The sequence below is a fragment of the Hypanus sabinus genome, chromosome 2 (assembly GCF_030144855.1).
Source record: "Hypanus sabinus isolate sHypSab1 chromosome 2, sHypSab1.hap1, whole genome shotgun sequence".
Lineage (NCBI taxonomy): Eukaryota > Metazoa > Chordata > Chondrichthyes > Myliobatiformes > Dasyatidae > Hypanus > Hypanus sabinus.
Genome location: NC_082707.1, coordinates 121,059,926 through 121,080,587, shown reverse-complemented (window position 1 = coordinate 121,080,587; position 20,662 = coordinate 121,059,926). Strand labels below are relative to the sequence as shown.

Here is a 20,662-nt window from a genome sequence, read left to right as displayed (position 1 = left end):
ATACCTCCCTCTCCCCGGGACATCACACTGACTGCACTACCTCCGTCTCCCCGGGCAGCACACTGACTCCAATACCTCCGTCTCCCCGGGACTTCACTCTGACTCCAATACCTCCTTCTCTCCGGAACATCACACTGACTCCAATACCTCCCTCTCTCTGGAACATCACACTGACTCCAATTCCTCCGTCTCCCCGGGACATCACACTGACTCCAATACCTCCGTCTCCCCTGGACATCACACTGACTCCAATACCTCCTTCTCTCCGGAACATCACACTGACTCCAATACCTCCGTCTCCCCGGGACATCACACTGACTCCAATACCTCCTTCTCCCCGTTCCAGCACACTGACTCCAATACCTCCGTCTCCCCGGGACATCACACTGACTCCAATACCTCCGTCTCCCCAGGACATCACACTGACTCCAATACCTCCGTCTCTGCGGGACATCACCCTGACTCCAATACCTCTGTCTCCCCGGGACAGCACCCTGACTCCAATACCTCCGTCTCCCCTGGACATCACACTGACTGCACTACCTCCGTCTCCCCGGGACATCACACTGACTGCACTACCTCCGTCTCCCCGGGCAGCACACTGACTCCAATACCTCCGTCTCCCCGGGACTTCACTCTGACTCCAATACCTCCCTCTCCCCAGGACATCACACCGACTCCAATACCTCCGTCTCCCTGGCACAGCACGCTGACTCCAATACCTCTGTCTCCCCGGGACAGCACACTGACTCCAATACCTCCGTCTCCCCGGGACATCACACTGACTCCAATACCTCCCTCTCCCCGGGACATCACACTGACTGCACTACCTCCGTCTCCCCGGGCAGCACACTGACTCCAATACCTCCGTCTCCCCTGGACATCACACTGACTCCAATACCTCCTTCTCTCCGGAACATCACACTGACTCCAATACCTCCCTCTCTCTGGAACATCACACTGACTCCAATTCCTCCGTCTCCCCGGGACATCACACTGACTCCAATACCTCCTTCTCTCCGGAACATCACACTGACTCCAATACCTCCCTCTCTCTGGAACATCACACTGACTCCAATACCTCCTTCTCCCCGTTCCAGCACACTGACTCCAATACCTCCGTCTCCCCGGGACATCACACTGACTCCAATACCTCCGTCTCCCCAGGACATCACACTGACTCCAATACCTCCGTCTCCCCGGGACATCAGACTGACTCCAATACCTCCGTCTCCCCGGGACATCACACTGACTCCAATACCTCCGTCTCCCCAGGACATCACACTGACTCTAGTACCTCGGTCACCCCGGGCAGCACACTGACTCCAATACCTCCCTCTCCCCGGGCAGCACACTGACTCCAATACCTCCCTCTCCCCGGGACATCACACTGACTCCAATACCTCCGTTTCCCCGGGACTTCACCCTGGCTCCAATACCTCCCTCTCCCCGGGACATCACACCGACTCCAATACCTCGGTCACCCCGGGCAGCACACTGACTCCCAATACCTCCCTCTCCCCGGGACATCACACTGACTGCACTACCTCCGTCTCCCCGGGCAGCACTCTGACTCCAATACCTCCGTCTCCCCAGGACATCACACTGACTCCAATACCTCCCTCTCCCCGGGACATCACACTGACTGCACTACCTCCGTCTCCCCGGGCAGCACACTGACTCCAATACCTCCGTCTCCCCGGGACTTCACTCTGACTCCAATACCTCCCTCTCCCCAGGACATCACACCGACTCCAATACCTCCGTCTCCCTGGCACAGCACGCTGACTCCAATACCTCTGTCTCCCCGGGACAGCACACTGACTCCAATACCTCCGTCTCCCCGGGACATCACACTGACTCCAATACCTCCGTCTCTGCGGGACATCACCCTGACTCCAATACCTCTGTCTCCCCGGGACAGCACACTGACTCCAATTCCTCCGTCTCCCCGGGACATCACACTGACTCCAATACCTCCGTCTCTGCGGGACATCACCCTGACTCCAATACCTCTGTCTCCCCGGGACAGCACCCTGACTCCAATACCTCCGTCTCCCCTGGACATCACACTGACTCCAATACCTCCTTCTCTCCGGAACATCACACTGACTCCAATACCTCCCTCTCTCTGGAACATCACACTGACTCCAATACCTCCTTCTCCCCGTTCCAGCACACTGACTCCAATACCTCCGTCTCCCCGGGACATCACACTGACTCCAATACCTCCGTCTCCCCAGGACATCACACTGACTCCAATACCTCCGTCTCCCCGGGACATCAGACTGACTCCAATACCTCCGTCTCCCCGGGACATCACACTGACTCCAATACCTCCGTCTCCCCAGGACATCACACTGACTCTAGTACCTCGGTCACCCCGGGCAGCACACTGACTCCAATACCTCCCTCTCCCCGGGCAGCACACTGACTCCATTACCTCCGTCTCCCCGGGACATCACACTGACTCCAATACCTCCGTTTCCCCGGGACTTCACCCTGGCTCCAATACCTCCCTCTCCCCGGGACATCACACCGACTCCAATACCTCGGTCACCCCGGGCAGCACACTGACTCCAATACCTCCCTCTCCCCGGGACATCACACTGACTGCACTACCTCCGTCTCCCCGGGCAGCACACTGACTCCAATACCTCCATCTCCCCGGGACTTCACTCTGACTCCAATACCTCCCTCTCCCCGGGACATCACACCGACTCCAATACCTCCGTCTCCCTGGCACAGCACGCTGACTCCAATACCTCTGTCTCCCCGGGACAGCACACTGACTCCAATACCTCCGTCTCCCCGGGACATCACACTGACTCCAATACCTCCGTCTCTGCGGGACATCACCCTGACTCCAATACCTCTGTCTCCCCGGGACAGCACACTGACTCCAATTCCTCCGTCTCCCCGGGACATCACACTGACTCCAATACCTCCGTCTCCCCGGGACATCACACTGACTCCAATACCTCCGTCTCTGCGGGACATCACCCTGACTCCAATACCTCTGTCTCCCCGGGACAGCACCCTGACTCCAATGCCTTTGTCTCCCCGGGACAGCACACTGTCTGCAATACCTCCACCTCCCCGGGACATCACACTGACTCCAATACCTCCCTGCAAACGGATGAAGTGCTACTCCTGCCCCCACACTTCTTTCCTCACCACCATCCCAGGCCCCAGACAGTCCTTTCACGTGGCACCACTTCACCTGCGAGTCAACTGGGGTGATATCCTATATCTGGTGCTCCCGATGTGGCCATTTAAACATTGGGGAGACCCGCCGCAGACTGGCAGACCATTTCGCCAAACACTGGTTCTCAGTCCTCCAGCAGTGGCGGGATCTCCCTGTGGCCATGCACTTGAATTCCACAGACCACTCCCACTCCGACATGTCTGTCCATAGCCTCCTCTACCGTCGAGATGAGGCCACACGCAGGTTGATGGAGCAATACCTTATCTCCCGTCTAGGTAGCCTCCTTCCTGCCGGCATGATCATCCAACTCACTGACCTCCATTCATACCCCTGCCCCCCCTTACCCCATCCCTATCTATAATTTTAGTCTGGTTCTCTTTCTCTCTCTTTTTTCCCCCCTCACTATTTTCTCCCCCCCAGCCCTACCTTTCTTTCTGTTTTATTTACCATAATTCTCCACCTTCCCCCTAGCCCATTTCCCTCCAGCCTATCACTTCCCAGCTCTCTACTTCATCCCTCCCCCCACTTCTTATCCCCTCTCCACCATCCCATGTTACTTCACTCCTGATGAAGGGTTTCGGCCCAAAACGTCGTCACTACCTCCTCCCATGGATGCTGTCTGGCCTGCTGAGTTCTGCCAGCATTTTGTGCTTTTATTTGTTTCCAGCATCTGCAGATTCACTCGTGTGCCACTCACGCCTATTCTCTTCTTGTCTGTCTCCACCAATCATGCACCTGCCCCCTCTCCCAAATCCACCTGTTTGCACCTGACTCAATCTGTCCATCATTCTTCTCCTGTCCTTAGTCCACAAACACCTACTGGACCCCTTCTCACCACCCCCACTGTCTGATTTATATTAACCATCTTCCCTCTCTTCTCTTGGTCCTGATGCAAGGTTTTGACCTATAACGTCAACCGTTCTTTTGCCCCCACAGATGCTGCAAATAATCTGCGGAGGCCCTCCAGAAGATTGTTTATTTAAAGAGGTTATCGATGTTACGCTCCCAAGTAGAGGACACTTTTGCGACATAAATACAAGATTTCATTGGTCCAGGACTAACTAAGTTCTCAGTTAGGACAGAAAGCCATCTGGCATCATCAGCCTGCTATGACTTCACAAAGATTTACAATAGTCTCACCCTAAGGAGGCCAGATCTTTTTTCATGATACTGCAAACTCAACATAACTGACCACTGTGGAACAACTGATATTGTTATTTTTATACAGTATATGTGAGGCTATAAGTACTCTGCAGATTTTTGCAAGCTGAAACTGTTTTTATCCCTTGGAGGTTCTCATCTTCTGTGTCTTTCCAAACTGTTTTCCTACTAAATGTCCAAAGTTGAAATAGATCAATGAGAGAAAATCTTTATCAGTAAATTTTCAATTCATTCCAGAAATATGTCTCAGCACATGGTATGTGCAGAAACACTCTTGGTTCTATCATGGTTGATAGAATTTGGCCTTGTCACAGAAAGTAGGACTTCAAGTATGTAAATGTGCAACACAAGAAAAAGATAGTTTATCCAGCTTGAGAATTCACATCTTTGTGTATAATTATATAATTAAAACCAGGAGTTACACCAAGTGTATTTTTCCTCCCAAAGTGAACACTTCAAATTCTCAACCCCAATAAGCTTGGGGTTAAATGGAGCTGTCAATTCTTAGAGTGTTAGGTTTTTAGTGAATGGGGTTTTAAGGTGTGTCAGAGTAAATATACATAGAGAAAATTCTTGAAGAACTCGGGAGACCCAATGAAGGGTCTTGGCCCAAAACATTGGCTTTTCATTCCTCGCCATAGATGCTGCCTAACCTGTAGAGTTCCTCCAGCATTTTGTTGCTTCCAGTTACTCTGGATTTCCAGCAAGGAAATAGTATAAAGTCAATGTGGCTATTATCCAGTTGGATCACAGAAATGGTATGAGGGGCTAAATGGTTCAATCCTGGTCTATAAGACCGTAAGACATAAGAGCAGAATTAGGCCACTCTGCCCATCGAGTCTGCTCTGCCATCCCACCATTTTTTTATTATCTCTCTAAGCCCCATCCTCCTGTCTTAGAAACATAGCATATTACGGGCTGTTCGGCCCACAACGTGCCAACCACATAACCTACTCTAGAAGCTGCCTAGAATTTCCCTACCGCATAGCCCCCTATTTTCCAGAGCTCCATGTACCTATCTAAGAGTCTCTTAAAAGACCCTATTGTATCCACCTCTACCACCTTCATGGGCAGTGCATTCTAAGCACCCACCATCTTCTCCCCATAACCTTTGATGCCCTGACTATGCTCCTGTGTAACCATATTCCATAGAGTGCAAACAAAAGCAGAACTAGCACTCCGAGTTCAATGGGAGAAAATTTCATGAGGCATGCACATGCAAATTTAACCTTGAAACAACTCAATCTGATGAAGCATAAGAGCATTTTGAGACCAATCACAAGCAAAGCAGAAAAGACGGAGATTTATTTCTAATCCTTATACATTGCAGGTGGTTATCAGTGGCAATGCTAACGTTTATTGTCCATTCTTAGTTACCCCTAAACCAAGGAGGTATTGATAGATTCATAGTTGCATAAAGCCCAGACTGGGTTAACATAGTGGATTTCCTTCCCTGGAGGGCAATAGCAGCTAGATGGTGTTTTAATATCGGTCCTGTCATTTCATAACTCATTATCTTTGTATTCAGATTGACTATATTGTAGAACCTAGTACAGTATAGTACAGGAATAGGCCATTCAGCCCACAAGTCTGTTCAGACCATGATGCTAAATTAAGCAAAACCCATCCGGCTGCATATGATCCATTTCCTTCTACTGTCCTTATAACTGTAACATTTCATTCCATGTTCTGTTACTGTTTTCCATTGCACTACCTCAGTACACTGCTGTGGTTGAATGGATGATCTGCAAAATGATTTTTTTTCACTGTTCCTCAGTACATATGATAATAAGAAACAATTCCAACATTCCTGTGCCTATCAAAATGTCTTGTGTCTGCTTCTGCCACCTCCCCAGGCAGCACATTCCAAGTACCTACACCTCTTCGTGTAAAGAAAAATAACTCCCCCCCCCCCACCTTAAATGGATGTCCTCTTGCAGGTGATGTTTCTACCTTGGAAACTATCGAGTCTAACCATACCTCTCGGGATTTTATAAACCTCTATCAATTGAATTGAACATTTTCAGCAGCCATGATGGGATTTGAACTATCTCCAGATAAATGATCAGGCATATGGATGCGAGTCCAATAATCACTGCGGCAGGGTGGAGATCTGTCTCTACCAAAGGAGGTGTAAGGTGTCCCTTTGCTCTGCTAGCCTGCAGGTCATCCCTGGGCAAGGTGTAGCATCTGCTTTGTCCCCCTCCGGTCTCTCCCCCCCCCCCCCCCAATCAGGGTCACGTGAAGCCATGGGAGCAGGTGGTGGATGGTCGTATGAGGAGCTGGTGTATATCACAAGTCCTGGTTGTGCAACTACTGATTCCAGGCAGACAATCTCTGAAGAGTATTGATAATGGCTGGAGTCGCCGTCTTGTAAAGACACTGCCCAGAAGGTAATAGCAAACCACTTCTGTAGAAAAATTTGCCTAGAACAATCATGATCAATAGACCACATTTGCCCATGTCTTGTGATATGGCACATAATGATTGACCACTGTCCCCTGTGAGATGGGGCAGAAAAATCAATAGTAATTAATTATCTGCCATTCAGTGCTGCAAGCAGAGGTTGTACAAGCCAGGGTTGTTTCCTCGGGGGAGTGGAGGCTGATGGGAGAGCTAAAGATTATAAATTTATTTGATGCAGAGATAAACAGCCGATATCTTTTTCCTGGGGTTGAAAAGTCCAATACGTCTGAAACAAATTCATCAGTACTGTGATTTGACTCCAAGTTAAGATCCCAACCTGAAATCCAAGGTGATCTCATTCCACCTCAGTAGCATCATTGTGACTCTATCCTGTCGCATGTTTTCTGCTGCTGAAGCTCTCCTGCTTTCTTGCGTCTAGGCGACTAACCCAGAGCTTCCAGCCCCAGCCTCCTACCTTCCACGTAACATTAACTTCTGCTCATTTGAAGCAGTTATGCCTTCAATCGCTTCTAATCTTTTTACCATTACCTATGCCAGCTGGCCTACTCCTGTCCCTGGCCCAGCAATGATACGCAAAACTTGTCATTACTATAGGCCTTTCTCTTCTCATCTCTTCAATTTCTTGCAGCCCCCTCAGCCTTCCTAGTCACCTGCTTACCTGATTTTCATTCTTCCACCGTTGGCAGCCTTGTCAACGTTGGCTGTCAAGTCAACGTATATGGAAGAATTTAAGGTGGAGGGTTATATGGGAGGCAGGTTTTAAGGGTCGGCACAACATTGTGGGCCGAAGGGCCTGTACTGTGCTGTATTGTTCTATGTTCTAAGTCCCTGAACTCCAGAATCCCCTTTCTAATCCTTTCTTCTTTATTTGTTCTCCTTTAGGGAGAACTTTAAAAGGATTCATTTTAATCAAGCTTCTGATGGTCAATAGCCATGCCTTCTTCAGCAGGAGTGCAAAACTTTTGTTTAAATGTTGTCCAATGAACGAGGTATGCTGGGAAGGATGGTATGAAAAACTTACTGAAATGCAAATTGCCCTTCAAGAACACTCAGAAAGAAAGGCCCCCATGATCCAATTATTACAGCTGTCTTGATGTTCACTGGAAGGCGAGTTTCAGAAATTGTTAATACCATGTTTCCTCCTGCTATATATTTAAAGAGTTCACGTCAATTATGCCATGTTTAATAATTGTATATATACATTCCAAGAACCTCAAATCAACTGAACACCCCATTTAAAGGCCTCTGTGTATCACACACTATGTTTCAGCACTGGGAACATAAGTGAAACACTGCAACTGGTGACAAGTAAGAATTGAAGAAGATTTTAGGGAAAATAAGTGGTGGTGTGGAGATAAGTCTCTACCAAAGGAGGTGTAGGGTGCTCCTTCCCTCTGCTAGTCTGCAGATTACCCTTGGGCAAGGTGTAGCACCTGCTTAGCTCCCCAATCAGGGTCACTTGAAGCCGTGGGAGCAGGTGGAGGATGGTCATATGAGCAGCTGGTGCATATCACAAGCCCTGGTTATGTGACCACTGATGCCAGGCAGATCATCTCTGAAGAGTATTGCTAATGGCTGGGGTCACCCATCTTGTAAAGGCACTGCCTAGAAAAAGGCAATGGCAAACTAATTCTGTAGAAAAAATTGCCAGTAACAATTGTGGTCATGGTAGACCATGATCACCCACGTCATATTACACGGCACATAATGGTAAGAGACAAATTATTGACCATGTCTGTAGTGGTAGGGTGATCACTGCAGACTAGAAGCAACACAATACAAGCTCAGACTCAGATATCAGAGAAATAAAGGCACCTGAGATTGTCGCGTTAAGCCTTGCAGTTAAAACAGCAATGGTGCAAAATGGCTGCTCAGACACGAGTTCTGAGGAAGGGTCTCAGCCAAAAACATCAACTCTTTATTCCTTTCCATGGATGCTACCCAACCTGCTGAGTTCCTCCAGCATTCATCCAGTAGCTTAAACCTGGTCTAGCTTCATCAATAACCTTGAAGCGAGGGAGACTTTCAGTTATGTGGAACTGATTTTGCAGGATAACCAGCATTGAAATCGAAGACAAGGTTGAAATGACTTTGCTCAACATGAGAACTTTGGGTAATAATAATAATAATAATAATACTGATGGAACAAGGTGAGAATACAGACACCACTTGAATAGGCTCCTGATGTCACACAAAGCCAGAGATGTTTCATTCGATGAGGTTATGAATCTCCTCTGAACCAACACCCTTAGAGATTACAGAATTATAATCAGAAACTAAGTCAGGAAATTATTAGTGTTGATAAAGTGTTGTTAAAAATTTTGCGTCATTTTAACACATTTCTCATCGAAGGCCTGCAGGATAAGATTAACAGATAGACAGGTTTAATTTAAATTACTGAATATGCAAGATGCAAGACTTAATAGGTGTTCATGTGTGGAAAATCATGGGAGATTGCTTCAGAAATGACACAGGATTTCAGCTGGTGCCTAATATCACTGTGAATGTGGTGCACAATTCAATGGCAGGAGCTCCAATGGTAAATCTGCCTTTTTGGCACAAGAAAGTACGAGAACTGGGAAAACTGGCAGCTGAAATAGTGCAAACCATGCAGAGAAGACTGGCCATGGAAAGATAAGCACGTAAAGAGGCCCTTCAGCACCGAGTCTGTGTCGAAAATGAAGCATCCTACATTGATCCCTTTTCATTCTCCCCACATTCCCATCAATTCTTCTGCTCGCTGAGACTAATTAACCAACCAGCCCACACCCCCTTGGGATGGCAGGGAGCATCCACGAGGTCGCATGGAGAATGTGATACACAGACTAGCATTGGTGGTCAGGATTGAAGCCACGAAACAGTGGCTTTGCCCATTGTGCCATTGCACTGCCCTCAGTACAGAAGTGAACTAAAGTGAAATTCTACACCTATTATGGTGGGATTTGAATCCCAGTTTCTGGAATATTAGGCCCATGCTCCGGATTGCCGGTCAAATATTTTAATCACAACACCACCAGTGTGCCCTAATATTGGATTAACAAACTGCAAAAGTAATGGTGCAGAGTCTCCACCATGGATGGTCCCAAGCCGGGCTGCCAAAGGAGGAGGGTTGGGCTCAGGCCTAGCAACCCCCTCCCATAAAAGACCCAAAGCTGCAGAAGCTCCAGAGACCTCATCCCTGGGAAAGAAAGGTTTGAGAAGATGGGCTACACCTGGGGACAACTTGAAAGAATGGCCCAGGACAGATGATTCTTGTGAGCTGCTGTCAGCGGCTTATGCCCCTGTAGGGATGATGGGCCTATGAAGAAGTTTCCCGTGTAGAAAGGTAGGCAGGAAACACCGATAACAGGCAATTACAAAAAAAAGGCTTGTATTACTTAACCCTGATGAACCAGTTGATGATCAAAGTTCAAAAGCATGCATCTTATTTTCAGTAATAATGAAAAACAGTGATTTTAAAACTAAAGGAAATTACTGTCCCATATGTCAATATAAGCATCAATAGAATTGTTGACTGCTAGATTGTAGGCAGATGTATTTATGTACATCAAGAGGTGCCGAGGAGTACCAGTTGGAAAAAGCAGATTAAATCTGAAGATATATTCTTCTGAGACACTAAAGAAGATATCTCCAAATCAGATACAATTATGGTCAGAAAGCATGGTTGACATTTGCTGTGGCCAATTACGCAGACAGGTAAACTCTGTTCAGGAAGGATTGGCCTCAAGAATTAAAACCTCATGACACTGTCATTATGAGACAGCTACATTTTCTGTAGTAACACCCATGGGTGCTGTTTGCTGGAGTTTATGAAATCTGGGCACATTATCTAAGAAAGGATGTGCTGGCATTGGAGAAGGTGCAGAGGAGATTCACAAGAAGGAGAATTTGATGGCTCTAGGCTTTCACTCTCTCACTGAAACCTATCAAATATTGGGAGAGTTTTGGACCAGAGGACACAGCCTCTGGATACTAAAATGGCTCTTCAAACCAGAGAAGAGGAGGAATTTCTTTTGCTAGGGGGTGGTGAATCTGGAATCCATGGCCACAGATGGCTGTGGAGGCAAGTCAGTGGGTATATTTAAAGTGGAGGTTGATAGGTTCTTGATCAGTAAGGGTGTCAAAGGTTACAGGGAGAGGACAGGAGAATGGGGTTAAGAGTCATGATGGGATGGTGGAACAGACTCAGTGAGCCATGTGGCCTAATTCTGTTCCTCTGTCGCATGGCTTTATCTCCCCAAGATCCCATGAGTTTTCACAGGTGTTCCAGTTTCCTCCCATATCACAAAGATGTAAGTTGAAATTGGCTCTTTGTGCAGGTGGAGTGACAGGAGAATTGATAATTGGAGTTGATAATTGAATCAATTGATAATTGAATAATCAACAGGGGAGTTGATAATTGAATGAGAGAATTGGTTACATAAAATAGGTGGGGGAGGGAATGGCTGGGACTGATCTGAAAACCCACTTTGACAATAGGCCAAAGGACCTCCTGTGATGAAAGGAAAGATGAGGAAAACATGGCTGATTTTCTGGTGTTGGTGGACACTTATTCAAAATAGTTTAAGGTAAAATAGGTGGGTCTTGCAACATCAATGACAATTGTAGAACTTAAACCAATTTTTTCAACACGTGGCCTTCCAATGTTGAGTAATAGTCCACAACTGCAGTGTTGTTTTTAATACTGGTGCAGTTTCTGAAATGAAATGGAGTCGCCTCTCCATAACATCTAGTCTCAAGATCAGTACATGTCATGAAAGAGACACTAAGGAAGCAAGTTAGGGAAGATAAATGGGGTGTCTTCCCATAGATTTCCTTCTGAGGTACAGATGAACGATTCACTCCCCCAGATGGTACATCCCTGCAGATACACTAATTCAGAAGAGTGAGGACACTTTGGAGTCTGGATAAGCTGAATCTGGAAGGTGAGGAGAAGGGAAGGCAGTTGAAACAAGTTAAACATCACAATACATGCCAAAAGGCAATGGAGATTCAGATTCCAGGAGAGGGTTCCTGAGACTAGACCACCAAGCAGTTCAAAGATGAGTAACCTTCAGAGAGTTTGGAGATATCAGAGAGACTGCAGAAGTATTTGGTTCCAAGAATGTAAAGGTCAGATGTCCAGTAAGGATTCTTTCTGCGTAAAATGCCCAACATTATAGTGAGGCTGATCGTAAGTTTAAGTATACTGCTGAAGTGATTCTAACAATTATTAATATGGACTCAAGCCACAACCAAAGAAATTGACCTTTAGTGACTACAATTGATGGATAATGCTCCAACATCTGTCGACTCTCTTTGATCTATAAAAACCACACCAGTATCATTCTAAAGGTCAAAAAGAATTTAGAGATCAGAATTTTAATCCATGCATTTGTAAAATGAGTTAGTTTCACTTTTCTTTAAAAGTACAGAGCAATGCAATGCAATATAAATTTGTGATGTATTTGAACATACAGTACTGTGCAAAAGTCTTAGGCCCATATGTATAGCTAGGGTGCCTAAGACTTTAGCATAGTACTGTAGTAACTTTATGTATTGCATTGTACTGCTGCCACACACAAACAAAAAACAAATTTCATGACATATATAAGTGATGATAAACCTGACTCTGATGTGGGTCTCTATTGTGGACCGAGAGTGGGAACGAGCAGGGAAAGGAGAATCATGGTTGGGAAATGGGGAAGAGAGAGGGGAAGGAGCAGAAAGCACCAGAGAGGGATTCTGTAATGATTAATAAACCATTCATTTGGAATCAAATAATCTTGCCTGGTGTCTCAGAGCTGGGTGTGTCTGCACCAACGCCACTTCTTGCTCTTGACACTCCTTCTCTGCCACCTGTCCCACACCCCTCCTGCAGCACTCTACCCTCACCATTCCCAACCTCCTTTGTTCCCATTAAATTTACAAATTCGCTTTCCTCTCCAGGTTGACAAATACAGGATTATGCAGAAGTCTTAGGCACTCTGGCCGTATATATAAGGCCTGAGACTTTTGCACAGTACTGAGTGTGTATAGGACTGCATGATTCCTAAGTGGAGTCTCTTGTGTCTGGCCTCACCATTTAGAGCTCTTTGTGACTCCTGCATTTCACTCTGCTTGCTCTGCATGGTACTACGATAGGAACCCTCAAGAGCACAGGCACTAAAAATGAAATCATTTCAATGCATTGAATGCAACAAATCCAACATGCTGTCAACAGGCAAATGGCCACCTTCTCTTTGGGACCAAGGTTTGTTAGATGCTGATACTTTTGCTATTCTAAAGTTCTTCAGGGGTCAAGAATGAGAAATTTTGCTAAGCGATTTTATTAAGTGTTACAAGAATGAAGAATGAGTAAGAGGAGCAGAGAGAACAAAGAACAAAGTTCGAAGTATATTTATTATCGATGTATACCATATACAACCATGAGATTCATCTCCTTACAGCCAGCCACAAATCAAAAACTAATAGAACCCATTAAAAAAGACTGTCCCAACGTGCAGAAAAAAACAAATAGTGTAGACAATAAAAGTAAGCAAATACCATTCAGAACTGAAGTTCACGAAAGTGAACCCACAGCCACAAAGCCGATTGAGGAGCCCGTTAACTGCAGGTCGCAGTATATGAGTAAACCTCACAAAGCAGCAGGCAGAACCAGTCTGTTAACACAATGTTTTACAGCATGGGCAACCTAGGTTCAATTCCCAGCCCTGTCTTTAAGGGGCTTGCACGTTCTCGCTGTGACCACGTGGGTTTCCTCCTGATGCTCCGATTCCTGGCCACAGTCCAAAGACGTACTGGTTGGTAGGTTAATTGGTCATTGTAAATTGTCCAGTGATTAGGCTAGGGTTAAATCAGGGGATTGTTGAGTGGTGAGGCTCGAAGGGTCAGAAGGGCCTATTCCACACTGGATCTCAATAAATAAATAAATCCCATACTCAGACAAGTGATAACAATAATCCAGAAACAACAAGTAACCTATAAAATAGCCAGATTCAAGTCATGTGACACTTGTTACAGAAGCTTCTAGAAAAATACAGAAGCAACCGAATCATAACTGCTGGAAAATCCACTGAACAATTATAATGCATATAGATGATTATATAAAAATACAAGCAAGGGTAGGGAAGTTAAACTGCAAGGAAAATATTCAACAGGTTACACATGGCAGGAAGAGTTTTATGCATTCCTATCCTCGAGAGTCAGTGCTTGCTGCTGTTGAGATTCCCAGAACATGATTAAAGAAATATCCTAACTGATGCGCGGGCAGCATCTCACGAGGGAGCTCATGTCCACATCAGCCATCATAGCCCTTGGAACAGACAGCCGACAGAATCTAATTACATACCAGCTCTAGTTCCCGAGCCAGACCTCAACCCCAAGCTGGATCACTCACATTATTTTCCTCCCATGTCTCCTCTTATTAGCGAATGTCTGGAGTTCAGAGGTGTGGGATTTCCTGGGACTACCTTGGCAAACCAGAATGTACAACAGTATGGCACAGAAACGGGCCCTTTGTCCCACGATATTGTGCTGAGTTAATTAAGCTGGTAACTAATGCCTAGCCAAACTAGTCCTTTCTGCCTACACATTGCACATGTGTAAGGAACTTGGTGATCATAATACCTTTCAGTCTGTATGGCTGACAAGGAATGAGTGTGGCAAGACTCTTGTTCTCACAGGGATGCCTCATTCTAGAGTAGCCTGCATGAGTTGGTGTTTTTTTTAATTCATCCATTCATTATGGGCCATATCGTGTGACATGGGCAAACATGATCTTTGACCATGATTGTTCTTGGCAAATTTCTCTACAGAAGTGCTTTGCCATCACCTCTTTCTGAGCAGTGTCTTTACAAGATGGGTAAACCCAGTCATTATCAATACTCTTCAGAGATTGTCTGCCTGGCGTCAGTGAACTTGTGATATGCACCAGCTGCTCCTACAACCCTCTACCTCCTCCTCTCATGACTTCATGTGACCCTGATTCAGGGGCTACACCTTGCCCAAGGGTGACCTGCAGACTAGCAGAGAGAAGGGTCACCTTACACCTCCTGTGGTAGAGACGTATCTCCACTCCATTATCTAGGGTTCTCAAATAGGGAACCCGAACCAGCCAGAGGTTTCCAGCTTTGACTTCATCCTGTCAGCGGACTGTGAGGGATGATCAGAGGAAGTGTATCGCTGAATCTAACTATTATCTGTTTCTCTCTCCACAGATGCTGCCTAGCTTACTGAGTGATTCCGGCAGTATTTTGTATTTCTAATTCTGCACGTGATGTCGGATTGCAAATTCAGAATTCCCATGACCATGTGTTGTCAGGCTTAGGGCAAACAATTTGGATTCAGTGTTTAGGGCCTTGTTAACGCTACCTTTGTGACTAAGTGTGTAATGTTCCCGGGAAATGGGCCACCCGCAAAGTTTTAGGGTAACAACCAACAAATCACCTGGCCTGTGGGAGATTTTAATGGAATGACTTCACAATGTATTAGACTTTGCAAGGTCTGCAATTCTGTGGTACGGTGGGTTACTGGGGTGAATAAAATGAAGGATCATGTGGAGAGACAGGACATAAAATGAGGGTACTGACTTTAGAGGGCTCTCTATGGTTGGAGAAGAGATGGAGTTCAGAGATAGAATGCATTTCCCTAAATGCCCTAGGAAATAGGATGTGGGCTTGAGGTGGTACATGTCCTGCTCCCAACCACCTTAATAATTCTCCATTTCTTGTCTCCACTTGCTTCCTGGATGGACCACAAGCAGCAGATGCCAACCAAGCAGTCGCTGAGTACGTCTGTGTGCAGGGAGTCACACTGGAAGTGTCTGATCCTCTCGCTCCTAATGTATGGCTGCCTGGGGGCCGTGGCCTGGTGCCAGCTAACTCGGGTCACCAAGCTCAGCTTTGACAGCTCCCTGAAGGGCAAATCCATGATCTACCATGACAGCCCCTGCTCCAACGGTTACGTGTACATCCCGCTGGCCTTCCTGGCGATGCTCTACATGGTCTACCTGGTGGAGTGCTGGCACTGCCACGCCCGCAGCGAGCTGCAGTACAAGGCGGACATCGACAGCGTGTACGAGCGCATCGGCCGCATGCAGCGGGCCACCCCCTGCATCTGGTGGAAGGCCATCAGCTACCACTTCGTCCGCCGCACCCGCCAGGTCACCCGCTACCGCAACGGCGACGCCTACACCACCACCCAGGTCTACCACGAGCGGGTCAACACACACGTGGCCGAGGCCGAGTTCGAGTACGGCCGCTGCGGTGTGCGCGACGTCTCCAAGCAGCTGCTGGGCCTGGAGCGCCACCCGGCCACCCGGCTCCGCTTCACCAAGTGCTTCAGCTTCGCCAACACCGAGTCGGAGAACTGCTACCTGAACCAGCGGGCGCACTTCTTCAGCGAGGTCGAGGGGCTTGACGATTACATGGAGGCCCGCGAGGGCATGCAGCTTAAGAATGTGGACTTCAAGGACTACATGATGGTGTACGCCAATCCCGACCGCCTACCCTGGTACATCACCCACTACGCCTTCTGGGCGGCTGGCCTACTGATGCTGTCGTGGCCCCTCCGGGTCCTGGTCGAGTACCAGACTGCCTATGTGCATTACCATGTGGAGAAGCTCTTCGGCCTGGAATACACGGCAGCCACTCCGAGTGACGAGGTGGGACTGTGCTCGCCCGTGGCCCGGGTGGGCACGGTGGACAGCACCGAGCTGGAGTGGCACATCCGTAGCAACCGCCAGCTCATCCCCAGCTACTCGGAGGCCGTGCTGATGGACCTGGCCTCGCTCTCCATCTGCAACGGCTACTCGACCTGCGGCATCGTGCGCACCGACTGCGACGGCCGCTCCAGCAGCTCCTCCATCTTCTCCCGCAACGTGGGCCGCAGCCACTCGCGCTTCTCGCTGGACACCAGCCGCTTCTCGCTGTGCCGGGTGCACGGTTCCGGCCGCACGGGCCTGTGGCGGAGCCGCAGCAGCAACCTCAACGAGCGCTCCCGCGATGACCAGTGCCGCTCCTACTCCAGCCAGCTGGCCATCAGCGACAGCCCACCCAACTACCACGACGCCCGCTTCTTTCCCGTGCTCATTGTCCACCGTTCCTGCCAGGGCCGGGACGGGGACGGGCACAGGTATTATATCCGACGGAACTCCTGCCTGGAAACATCCTTGTGACCCCCCCCCACCCCGCCCCCGCACTTGGTCCTGTCCAGATACACCTCCCACTCCTCATCTCTGTAACCTCCTGTACCTTTGTCCTCTGGGATCACAGCACTTCTCCTGTTCTCTTCTGCTTGAGCTCCCAAGTTCTGGGATCTTCTTTCCAAACCTCTCTTCACCACATTCTTCCCAATTTCACGGTCACCTCCCCTCCTGTCTACAAACCCTCTCATATTCAAAACGTGCTACGTTGTTTACCAGCACAAGCCGAGGAAGATTTCTCCCCCTCCCTCAGCAGTGACCCCCCCGTGGGGTTGGTCAGTGCCAGATTTGTGGTTTGTGCCCCCTCGTGGTTAGGGTTCTACCACAGATTTAAACCCCCAAATGAACTACAAGCCTGGGAGAACATCTTGAATTTCTTTCAGAAGTAGTCAAGTGCTGACTCCCAAAAGGTTGCAGCAGGAGTTTTCTGGTTAAAATCGTTTCAGCAATACACGGGGGAAGAGAAGGATAAGCTCATTTGCAGACTTGTTGTATTTGTGTTACTACAGTCAGAGGAACTGAGAGATTTGATCTAAGTGGACGGACAACTTGCAAGACTCAACCACATACGTTCAAACAAGCAGTCTACTTTTGGTTTGACTTTAATGTAGATCCTGCCAAACATCCTGGCCCTGGACACTCAATCTAAAGTGTGGGTGGTGTAAAACTGAACACAGATAAGCTAATGATGTCTCTCATTTGTTCTTTCTCATGTTGATTGTTGAAGATAGATTGAGAGCAGCCACTTTTGCACATTGTTCCTTCATCTGTTTATGTGGCTTTGGAGGGTGGGGGAGGGGTTGGGGGGGAAGGGAATTGTCACACTATTATAGTGTTCCACTGTCCACCATTGTAATGCGTGCATTGAAGCACTGGTTTAACGTGGTGTGGTTTCATCCTATATGAATGGGGATTACAGCTCACTCACAATACCACAAGAGCAAGAAATCATACGGGAAGACCTCACACAAAAGACCTCTCCAATCAGCAATTCCACTTAATTAAGCACTGGTCAGGAAAAGATTCAAAGGTCTGCCTCAAACATCAAGAGCTCAATCTCCTATTGGATCTTGTTGTGTTATTGAGACCTCTGTTTTAAACCTTCAATGTGTGGGCTTGTCACTCTTCCACTCCTGAGTTCACCTGACTCCTGGCTCCAGAGCTTGTGGCAAAGTTGAACGCATTAGTGGGGTTCAATTGGTAAATTTTCAACTATTAAATAAGGTTGGCATCTGCTTATAAATTGGGCATAGATTTGAAAAGGAAACAATTTCCTGGGCTTTGGTGTTGTCCCACAGAGGGTAGAGCTCATGGGATGGATTATTAGAGATGATATGGTGAAGCAACTGATCTTCCTCTCGATTCTAATTTTCTTTGATCTGCTGTAAATATTCTTTGCACAGAACAGGAGCGGTATGGTGAGCAATGGCCCAGGTGCAGGTCAATGGGACCAGGCAGAATAATAGTTCAACATGGACTAGATGGGCCAAAGGGCCTGTTTCTGTGCTGTGGTGTTCTATGACAAGCAGAAAACTAGATTTCTGTAAGGAATATTTAAGGAATCAATGTGCACTTGGCGTGCAGATGCATAGCTTGAGAATCTCCTTCTGAATCTGTTCCAGGGATGGAACGGGAGGTGACAGAACAGTTAACAACTTTACAATACTGAGCAAGTTTGTGGTATATCCTTTTAACTGCATTAATAGAGCTATTGTTCATTCACACAAGCTAAACGTCCTTACTAACCAGTTGTTTTCTTCTGGGTGGGGTGGTTGTGAAGCTGAGTGAGGTATTGGCGCTGCAGATACCCGCAGGAGATTTAAGGGAGGGTGAGTAAAATATTAACTGGGTTTCCCATTGCCTTGCTCGGGAGTCATGAACAGTTGAGCCTGGGGTCTCCTGGAATTATCAATTAAGCTTTTGGGAGCAAACTGTGGAGGGACGTGTTCTTCACTCTGTGCACCAACTCATTAAGGAGTGGCTACGGTCAAGAAGCAGCGGCCTCTAGATGAGGACCAGGGACTTCGGGAGGAAGTCCTGGCAAACATTCTGGTGCTGCATTAGTGCAATCAGATGTCTTTTGCATGCAACATAAACCTGATTTGTATATAAACGATGACAGGGCACTGTTTTGGAAACAAGATTGAAGCCCTTATGTTACTGCAATAGATAATTAGCCCTCAACCAGCATTGCCCCAAGACATATTTTCCTTTCATTACTTATTGTGGAATGCTGCTGTGCACAGGTTAGAGTTTCTTATATTAAAGCAGTCATTTTTTTTGACAGTCTCTATGAAAAAAAGTTGGTATAAAACGTTCCTGTACCAGGGCCAGTACATTGGCTAGACTTGGTTTCATCTAGTGATCAGCCAGTGCACCCTGTCGTGCAATGGATTAAATAGCTATGTGTAAAACTACCCTTCATAACCTTATCTGGTTGATTCAGTGGGAGTGAAATAGAGTCATTGAGTTATAAAGCATAGAAACAAGACCTTGTCCCAATTCATCATTACTAACCAAGTTGTCTTCATGAGCTAGTCCAACATGCCTGTGTTTGTCCCATTATTCCTATAAACCTTTTATGTCCATGTACAGTACTGTGCATAAGTCTTAGGCACCCTAGACTTTTTTATATCGGGAGATCTCAACCTGAAGTTCATGGACCCCTCAGTTAATAATAGGGAGTACATGGCATAAAAAAGGTTGGGAACCCTTGTTTTATATGGTGACAGATAGTATTGCCTCCACAGAACCCTGATCTCAACAACATTGTGGCTCTACGGGATTACCTGGAGAGACAGAAGCAAACGAGACGACCAAAGTTTGCAGAAGAACTCCAAGATGCTTGGAACAGCCTACCAACTGATTTTTTAATAGAATTGCACAACAATGTATCTAAGAGAATCAATGCAGTTTTAAAGCAAAAGGGTCACACCAAATACTTGGGTTTTTTTCTTACTGTTCACTGCTCTTTATAATTTTTTTTTGGTATTTAGAAACTTTTCCTTTCAATATGTTTGAAAGCATCTTCGCTTTACAGAATTTTTTACATGTGCCCATGACTTTTGCACAGTACTGTACCTGTCTAAATGTCCGGGTACACACCCCAATAGCTTCTTCTAGCAGCTCATTCCACATGCCTTCTTACTCTCTGTGAGTAACTTACACCTCAGGTTTCTTTCAAATCTTTCCCTTCCCACAATAAAACAGTGCCCTCGAGGTTTTGACTCTCCTACCCTGGAGAAAAAGACTGTCACTATTCACCTTATGCGTGCCTCTTTAAGGCAACCCTCCCAGCTTCCTACGCTTCAGGGGTATAAAATCCCAGCCTATCCAGTTTCTCTAATATCTCAAGCCCTCCAGTCCCAGCAGCATCTTAAAGTTCTGGTAGCATTAGCCTTGGAAGGAATGAAGGGGAAATCATATAGACGGAGTAAAGGGAGCCTTTGCTCTGCATCTCACCGTGTGAACTCAAGAGGACGAAAATAAAAGACCTAGAGTTATGACCTACAGTAATATACTAATAAGATAGTGCTAACTGGTCAAAATAAATGCATTCTCTTTGCATAGCTAGCATTGTTTACTGAAATGAGTGGCATATTCAGCCACTTCAGAGAGCAGTTGTTGGATCTGGGGGTACATAAATAGTACAATCCTTTTAACTTCATTTTTAACAGGTCTGG

General features: G+C 47.0%; 1 protein-coding gene across 1 annotated transcript in view; it reads left to right on the top strand.

Annotated features, from left to right (window-relative positions):
- The window catches only part of si:dkey-13p1.4 (transmembrane protein 151B), an 88,355-nt gene extending 70,689 nt beyond the window's left edge, over nt 1-17,666 (top strand). The window contains exon 2 of the mRNA XM_059990113.1: nt 15,540-17,666. Within this exon, the coding sequence (XP_059846096.1) occupies nt 15,540-16,952 (1,413 nt within the window). The 3' untranslated portion in view covers nt 16,953-17,666. The remainder of the gene's footprint in view (nt 1-15,539) is intronic.
- The last annotated feature ends 2,996 nt before the right edge of the window (nt 17,667-20,662 follow it).